Source organism: Coffea arabica, chromosome 1e (assembly GCF_036785885.1).
Source record: "Coffea arabica cultivar ET-39 chromosome 1e, Coffea Arabica ET-39 HiFi, whole genome shotgun sequence".
NCBI lineage: Eukaryota > Viridiplantae > Streptophyta > Magnoliopsida > Gentianales > Rubiaceae > Coffea > Coffea arabica.
Window position 1 is genome coordinate 45,706,076 of NC_092311.1, and position 9,150 is coordinate 45,715,225.

Sequence of the window (9,150 nt, forward strand, 5' to 3'; positions counted from 1 at the left end):
CTTTGCTTCAGATATGATGATGATGATGCAAGAATAGTTTTGTGTGTGTGTATATATATATATATGTAAATATTTGTTGATTGTTAATCCTGAGGTTAAATGATCCGCAATTTTGTGTTTATGCATGGAGAATTAATTGATGGTGCTCTGGGTTTGTTTCTTGCTCTTCTTTTTATCTGAAATTTAAGCTCATATTAGGCTCCCATGAATAGTCCAAATTTACCTAGTTACCGTCTGAAATTGTGATTTATCTTTCATTCTCGTAAAATCTGGGCAAAGGCGAAGTGATCGGGACCATGATTAGCATCACTGATAAATATAAATGCACGCTCGAAAATATTTATAGTGAATGAAGTTTGTACAAGTCTTCTATTATTAACGCAAACTTTATTTTTTTAAAATTGATTTGACAATGTGATCGTTACGTTGGAAAATATGAAAGGACATAAAGTGATAACAAAATCTTTACAGTAAATTCCCTCCTCTTCTTTTATATATAACTAGGAGGATAACAATGTCCAATTATTCAAATTTAGATAATAAGCATGAAAAGTTATATAAAGGTGCACCAAAATCTTTAGGATTAGGTTTTTGTAATTTTATTAAGCAGCGAAAATAAGCCATAATTTTAACTTAGTGACTAAGTGACGAAAAGTCATTTTTTGCTTTACCTACTAATTGAATAGGATTGGCAATGTCATAAATTTCAAAGTAGTACCATGTAACGTCATCTTGCATCGACTAGGCTAATTGCTCAGAATATAGGCCAAAAAAAAATTACTCGCACATGTATGGCTCTGACAGTCATTAGGTACGAATCTATGGGTGTCGGGCTGACATAGCCCGGCACCCAAAAGCATTTTTTGACTCTGACTTCTCCGTCAGAATTGCAGTTCAGAATTTTTTTTTTTTAAATAAAGCTGTCGGCTACCGGGCTGACAGTGCCCGGTAGCCGACAATGTCTGCTAAAGCTGGCTACCGGGCTGAGAGTGCCCGGCAGCCAGTCAAATTTTCAAAAAAAAAAAAAAAACTCCAGACATTTGAATTTGGGGTGCCTGGCAAAACAAAAAAAAAAAAAAGGCTAGCAGCGTACGTACAGGACAAAAAAAAAAGGTTGCCTGAATGTCTTGCTTTACTATCTCGTTTAGCATTTCGCGTGGAGACTTCACTTTTTCGCATAATGCAAGGAAGTCAACTCTACCACGCGGAGACTTCACTTTTCTGTGCATAATAGGAAGAAGCAATGAAAGGAGGCCAACTCTACCCTATATAGACGCACAAAGAAGTATATTCGAACACTAAAAAAAGTAGATTATTCATAGATTAAAAATATTATATATTTTAAAATCATAATAAAAGTTCTTTTAAAATTTTTTTCATCATCTAATGGCCAATACTTATATTTAATAAATTTAAAAAGTTAATTAAGTATTCTATTATAATATAAGTATATGTCATTGAGTCGATTGAATAATATTTTTTTTCTTTTTTGACATTTCAACTAGTTGTTTATTAAATTTCAATTTAAATAAAGATTTTATTATTATTTAAATTATTCAATAAAATTATCAATTTAAGATGAATATAAATATAAATACATTAAATTGTATTATTGAAATATTTGATTTAATATGAAGGAAAGACAAGAAGAAATGGCAAGGAATTTTTAAAAAATTCTTGCGAGTTTTTTTATATTGGTAATCACTTTTATTTGTTATTATAATTACAGTATGTTATCATAGCCGATTGAAACTCATATCCTAATACTATTTACAACTAAAGTTATTATATACTCAAATTAAAATTTTTTTTTTCACTAAATTTTCTTTTATATATGATGTAAGTGTTTTCATTTGTTGATAATTAATATAACGAAAAGATACTCTTTAGGCTAATATGTTTTGACAATTTGGATTACTTTTAAGGATTTTAATAAGAATTAGACCACATTTTTTATGGATTCAATCAAATTCACATTTTATTTCATTTGAAATATAATTATTTAAAACATAAGAGACGAAAAAATATGAAGTCAAATCTAATTATTTAAAACTTATGCCACTTGACGTGCTAAATCTCTTTAGTCTTTTAAGTTAATTAAATTACATTTCATGAATCGAACAATAGAAATAGATGAAAACAGATTTGTTAAATCAATAATTACTTCTATAAGATGTTAAACTAAACAAAACCCGTTTTAAACGAAAAATCTAATTTTTTTTACAATAAGATGCAGTTCTCAAATTGTTGACAAATTATTTGTTAAAATTGTTATCTAATATTTAATGTACTATATAATTTAATAAATATAAATTTATTGTGCAATATAAAAACAAAATAGGCAAAAAAAATGAGGAGAAGGAAAAATGCATAACTTCACACTGTCAAATTGTGAATACACCCAATAACGATAAATATTATTTTAATAAAATATTAAAATAGCTCAGCTGTGCCCCATATTCAAATATTTGAAATTGTAAAACATGCACTGGAAATGATCATGTCAACGGCCGGTACGCCTTTTGCCCTTGCCTTTATCACCTGGTGTTGTAGACGGACAGCAAAATCTTTTGGGCTTGCGTCTGCAACGATCACGAAGAACTATGGGCTCCTGTGGCGCAAAATCTGTAGAAACAGCATCAAGTCCTACGTCCTCCTCCTCATCCGACTCAGCTGTCGTACTGCTATCACCATCATTTTGAGAACGATACGTGACAAAATCTCCCGACTGATCATATGCAGTAGTAGATATCGGCTGGATCGACGTAGGCATGGTCATAGTCTGTCCAAGACTATAATAATCGGGAAGATCTGAAATAGGAGGCACACCACCCGTTTCGTCCAACAATTTGAAAATTGGATGTAGCTCAGCAGTAGAAGATGAGACCGCAGAAGTGGCAACGTATCCAAATGGAGGCTCGTGTGACGAGGATGGAGTTTGTCCCCCAAATACAGAAAAATATGGAGAGGGCACGGGATATGTACCAAAAGGTGGAAACTGTGGCAAAGGCGTGGCATCTAAACCAATATGCTGTGAGTGCGGGAACGATGTCACCTGAGGGGTAACTGCTGGTATATTCTGTTCAGGTGCCAAAGCATGGATATCTGTCATCGGCAAAGGCACAGATGTCGTGAATTGATGACTAGTCGGGGTGTGCGGCAACTGGGTGGCCTCTTCGGTGATTTGAATGCCCGTCTCCTCGATGACTTCGTCTCGCAACCCATGCCTGTGCCGCCGACTTCTACTAGATGATGGTCCACCTTGTGAAGGGACACGTCTCACGCGAGGACGGATAGGAATTTATTGTGCCACAGGAGGATTATGATTGAAAGAATCAAAATCACCAACAACCATGCGGTCAAAGCGTTGGAGGTATTGCATTGATCCGTATGCTCCATCAACAATGGTTGCAAGACGTGGATGAAATCGACCTTCATGTTCAAGTGCATCATGCGATTGCCGGCCAATGCGCTGCATAGTATCCATCTGACATATTCAAAATTGAAAAAAAATTATCAATCCAGATGTCCAATAGTAAATAAATTAAATTTTGCGATAAGTTTAACTTACTAAATACTCAAACTGGCCAGAAACTCCATGCAACATTTGTCCAACTTGTGCATGTTGCTGGATAGGAGGCGTAATGTACAGAATGGTATGGGAGTGATACCACTCCAGATACTTATTGGAAGGCCTGAACGTAGTTGCGGGCACACCAGGTACCTGTGCTCCTGCACGCTCATTCCAGTATCCTATCCAATTCCTATGAAAATGAGCCCAATTTCTTCCCGGATAACCGGAAAGATCCAATTGGTGTAACCCTCCCTGATTAGTGTCAACTGGTTCTGGAATTTTCTGCCTCATCCCAAATTGGCGCATGACACGATCTGGACAATGTATTTCGACGATGTGCCAGAATATTAGAGGGACTCTTGTTCGCCATATGCGCTCCCCTCGTTTGCAGTAATCGGGTAGACTAGGCAGTATATCATCGCTGTACGACATCTAAATAAACTGCTACCACAACCAGAATTTAGGCACGATCCAAAATTACTGATATCACTATAAAATATACTTGATTGAGATATAAGACTTTATACCTGATCCATCCGTAATAAGGCTAGCTGCTCCCGATAATGTGTGCTGCATCGGCTGTAAGGGTCAACCCCTGTTCGTTCGGCAGCCCATCTACCACCTCTAGGAAAATCCCCAATCCCAGAATATGGGAGTACATCAGAACGAATCACGGGAATCCGCTCCCACGCCCAAAGCTGTAGTAGCAAGTACAGACCTCCAGATGTGATTGCAGAAGCACGTGATGCATGGCACAATCGTGAGTATAAACACGCCAAAGTTGCAGATCCCCAACTATACTGACTCATGGCATCCAAATCACGAACATAGTCTAACCAACTTAAACTGACGACATTCTGACACGAATCTGCAAATAGCAATCCACCCAATAAAATCAGGATATACATACGGGCGTACTGGCGAACCATCTGATCAGAAGCATCTGCCGGTAGTGGTGCACTCAATCGTCGGGATATGGACGATAACTTTAAACGATCGTAATTGAGCATGTTATCTTCTGGCCATAAGCCCTGCCGACTGCATGCGAGTTTTTTTTTTTTTTTGAAAATTTGACTGGCTGCCGGGCACTCTCAGCCCGGTAGCCAGCTTTAGCAGACATTGTCGGCTACCGGGCACTGTCAGCCCGGTAGCCGACAGCTTTATTAAAAAAAAAAAAAATTCTGAACTGCAATTCTGACGGAAAAGTCAGAGTCAAAAAATACCTAATGGCTGTCAGAGCCATACATGTGCGAGTAATTTTTTTTTGGCCTATATTCTGAGCAATTAGCCCATCGACTAACTGTATTTGCCATGATTTGATGTGCATAAAAAATGTGCCACTCATGAACAAATTCAAGAGGAAGCTCAACTTTTTGAGAGCAATACTCAAATATGTCGGATAAGAAGCCTATTTAATTGTAAAATATAGAAACGACTACATAATAGCAAGAGAAATAGGATTCAACACGATAAAGATGACTACATAATAGCAAGAGATACAGGATTCAACACAATATGGACTAAAGATCTACATATAACTGATAAGAGAAACAAGCCATTATCTCGTGTCTAAAATCTTATTACGACAATTAATGAGTTTTGAAAAACTAAATCAAATAATTACACAACGAAAATATTGCAGATGCAAGATATGTTTTACGTCAACAACATACAACAAATTTAACATCTTTTTTTCTTTTTCTTTTTCCTTTTTTTTTTTTGCATAAAAGAAACTTTAAAATAACATATAATCCTATCCACATACAAAAGAGATCTCCAAAATGCAGTCTCTATAGACCCATAATGAAAACTTTGTCAATGAAGTTTTCCTCGGTTGCAGCTTCATGCGGTGATGCAGATGCAAAACCAAGAAAGTCAAAACCAAGCTTTGGACACAAAAATTCACAATGAAAATCAATAGATAAAAATAGACCAATCCAGCAAGCCATCTCTAAGCCTATGGTAAAGCCAAGGGGCAGATTTCTGAGAGGCACTGACAAATCTAAACTGCATCCGGAGTCTTTTCAAACATCGGGTTTTCCAGATTATCATATTCTACTTGAGTATATTATTTGTGGAATGCTCAAAAAGATCATTCCAATATTATACAGAAATCTATATAAGTTGCCATCTAAACTGGATATGTTAAATGCAGATCTTGTCAAACATCCAGGATTTCTTGACGACATGAGCAATTTTCTTCCTCTTAAGTAAATTATTGCAGAATGTTCAAAAAGTTTATTGTAATCTTACAATCCAAAATTCTTTAACAAATCTAAGTCATTATATAATTGATGAATTCTGTTACACAAGTTTCAGCTATTTAAATTTTTCAAATTCACCAGAATGGATGTAAAAGGGTTGAAGAATAAGGGTTCTCCGGTATAGGTTTCAAAAAATGACATATTTCCATTCAGAATTTGTCTTGATAGTACTTCATTTGGTACAATAAATGATGCCAATAGAATATTCCAATTTAATGCGTATGGTCCTAATCATCAAATATAATGAACTACAAGTCATAACTTAGGAAATCATGATCGTAGAACTATTGTTCTTGCATGTCTTGATCATCGTCAGCTCAGGTGCAATTACCATAATCCTCAAGAGCAACAAAACTGAACCATTACCATAATCCAGGCTAGTTACTTGGAATTCTACATATTACAATTTAACGCCACTAATTGCATGAGATAATTTAAGAATCCCAATGAGGATCTTATTTCGATTTCTGCGATTATCCTTAAGCTATCTGAGGCACAAAAAGAAAAAAGAGAAATCTTCCAAAATACTATTTACCCATCCATATTTTGACAAAACTTAATCACAAAAAATTATAGTGAAAACAACAAAAGTCAAAATACACTTATTTACTGTTATAAGCATAGTCTTTCGATCTGATTTGTATAAAAACATAACCTTTTTCAAGTTCTCCTTCCAAATTATCACCATTGACATCTCACATATAAATAAGCAATTCATAAATCCAAACCAAAAAAAAACCCAGACCTTAAATCAACTAAAACCAATAAGAATTGCAACTATCTCCCACTATTCGTTAATTTTGACAACCAATCAGCTATAGTACAGAAACAAGAATCCCAAATATTACCATTTTACAACCCATGTACTTACCAGCAAGTAATCAATTCAAAAAACCCATCAAAACCTAGAAGTAAAATCCACCAAAAACCATAAATATCTGAGGATCAACAAAATTCATATAATAAAGGTACAACCTTGGTCCTTGACATACTCAGCAAAGGTGTTGCAGTCTAAGCAGAGAGCCAGATCAGTTAATCCCAGACTCTCACACTCTTTGGTGCTAAATTGCATTTGCACATGAGCAGACCCACCAGTAACAAAACCCAATGTATGGTCATTTCCTGCTACAGAAGTAGGATTAGGATTAGATGTACCCCAATAATAACATATTCATATGAAGAAAAGAACCTTTAAAGTTGCTTAGAAGAAAGAAGAATCCACAAAAAAAAATGGCGATAACAGAAACAAGAGAAGAAATCTATTGAGAGAGTATAAAAGCTAGTCTTAACAACAAAAATCAATCAATAAAAATAATGTCACTGATGAAATTTCCCCAAAGGGAACAAAACATTGTACATATATGTGGAAGCAAATTCTAGAGAAGTTCCTATGCATTATTTTCCAATTTTTCTTTTTTTTTTTTAAAAAAGCAATATTGGGTCCAACATCAAATGTCAATTGTGTGACGCATAGGAATACTATTTTCTGAACATAATTTTTCCAGTCAAAGATCGAGCCAAGTTTTTTTAGTAATTTAAAAGAGGAAAGATGGTATCTTCATAGTAGATTAAATGGATTTTGCTTTTGAAACTCCATTTATGTAATTCATATAACTATGTATCTCATGAATCATGAACTGATCAAAACATCTTCAAGGAAGTTAGTCATAATAATGATTTCACTTTGCACGTTAAAACCACAAAACCAGAAAAATCGACTATGAAATAAAGATTTCATCATACAGCTTCCCAAATCTTGACATTACGAAGAATACCAAGTAGTTTATATAACAGATTCATTATGTTTGCCAGCCAAGGGAAAAAAAGAAGATACAGAAGAAAAAGATACTTGTAACTAATTTTCTTTGACAAACACAATAAAACCCAAAACACAAAACACTGGAAGAAATTTGCTCATTATTCCAATCACTTTTACCTTTATCCTTTCTCTGACAACAACCTCAATAAACAAAAATAGGCTAAATTAGGTGAGAGAAACCATTTATAGAAAAAGACATTGGTTTATAGTATAAATAGTAGAATACAAATAAATATTACCAGCTTTAACTACTTCTTAGAGATGTCAACTTCAAGTTTTCATATTCCTTCCTGTAACAACAACCAATAATATACTTGGAAAAGTAGCACCAAAAGAACAAAAAAAAAAAGGAAAAAAAATCATCCATCAAATCCTAAACCAGGCGTGGAAGAGGGAAAAATTAAATCAGATTGATGCAGCAAACTTACATTTTCACTCACCAGTTGTTTTTCACAAGTGGCCATTTTTACTCCGAACTCCAGAAGAAATCCAAGACAAAAACGAAAAATGGAACAATAAATCACCAAATAGATACAAAAAAGAAAGTAAATAAATATCTAAAAGCTAGCTAATCATCAATTATTCATCATCTCAGACCATATTAAAAGTTTTTCTTCTGATTAAAAATAAAAAATCAATGATAAAACAGAAATAAAACAGAGACATTAATCATGGAAAGAAAGGGGAAGAAAAGTACCATATATCTGCATTCTAGAAATTCACATCAGATAGTGGAGATGAAATATTGACCTTCCCCGTCCTTATTGTTTCACAAAAGGACACGACAGAGATGAGAAAAAAAAAAAGATTTGCTGCTTTTAGCCAATGAAATAGAAATATCAGGAAAATGATAGGAAAACAGAAAAAATTAGCCCTAACTACTCGAGGGAGGGAGGAAGATGAAGAAGAACAAGAGGGAGAACTGGGAGAAACCGGGAGTGGAAGGGGAAGAAGATTACCACCCCTTTTCTGTCTCGAGCCCATCGTCCATCAAATCCTAAGCAACCACTCTGCAGAAGGAAAAATTCGGACCCTCCAATTGAGATTACAATCTCTTCCAAGTACAATCAAATGCCAGAAATTGAGGGGAGACCTCTGGGTCTCATAAAAAAAATGGAGTTTTGTCCAGAGGACAAAAGCAAAGAAAAGCTCTTGACATCGATTGATGCTGCTATGTTTTGAAAGACAGAGAAAGAAGAAAGAAGAGAAGCTGCCGTCGGTTTACCAGGGGAAAGAAAAGACCCTCAATATATGGTTAATAAGCATTTCCACATAATCAAGACCAGCCAATCTTCACACGCCACGTGGGTGTTTAATGGTTAATATATATCAATTACAAAAAATTGATAATTAATTGTGCTTTAAAAACAAAGTGTTCAATAATTGTAAAAAGTTGGTAATTTAAATTTTGGCTAAAAGAGGACATTTTCTTAATAAAATTTGAAAAGAAAAAAGGTAATTAAATGAGATTTTTGGACAAAATTTTTTTTTTG

General features: G+C 34.6%; 1 protein-coding gene across 34 annotated transcripts; it reads right to left on the reverse strand.

Annotated features, from left to right (window-relative positions):
* Positions 1 to 2,351: 2,351 nt before the first annotated feature.
* LOC113695256 (serine/threonine-protein phosphatase 7 long form homolog) lies at positions 2,352 to 8,879 on the reverse strand. 34 transcript variants are annotated; one of them, XM_072058003.1, is made up of 8 exons: positions 8,617 to 8,879; positions 8,355 to 8,417; positions 8,098 to 8,133; positions 7,897 to 7,947; positions 6,814 to 6,960; positions 4,102 to 4,442; positions 3,572 to 4,015; positions 2,352 to 3,487 (listed from the first exon to the last, which is right to left on the reverse strand). In XM_072058003.1, exons 7-8 carry the CDS (start codon positions 4,004 to 4,006, stop codon positions 3,302 to 3,304), a joined length of 621 nt encoding a protein of 206 aa, XP_071914104.1. In that variant the 5' UTR covers positions 4,007 to 4,015; positions 4,102 to 4,442; positions 6,814 to 6,960; positions 7,897 to 7,947; positions 8,098 to 8,133; positions 8,355 to 8,417; positions 8,617 to 8,879; the 3' UTR covers positions 2,352 to 3,301. The 34 variants fall into 18 exon arrangements, with proteins under 34 accessions (XP_071914104.1, XP_071914161.1, XP_071914111.1 ...); XM_072058010.1 differs by having other exon boundaries at positions 6,814 to 6,963; XM_072057995.1 differs by having other exon boundaries at positions 8,086 to 8,133.
* Positions 8,880 to 9,150: the final 271 nt, after the last annotated feature.

What these genes read in the sequence shown, in the direction of transcription:
- LOC113695256 (XM_072058041.1), bottom strand. Translation starts at nt 4,006, where the DNA reads ATGTCGTACAGCGATGATATACTGCCTAGTCTACCCGATTACTGCAAA. An exon ending in CTGGCCAGTTTGAGTATTTA is followed by an intron (nt 3,488 to 3,571) that starts GTAAGTTAAACT and finishes TGAATATGTCAG; the next exon opens with ATGGATACTATGCAGCGCAT.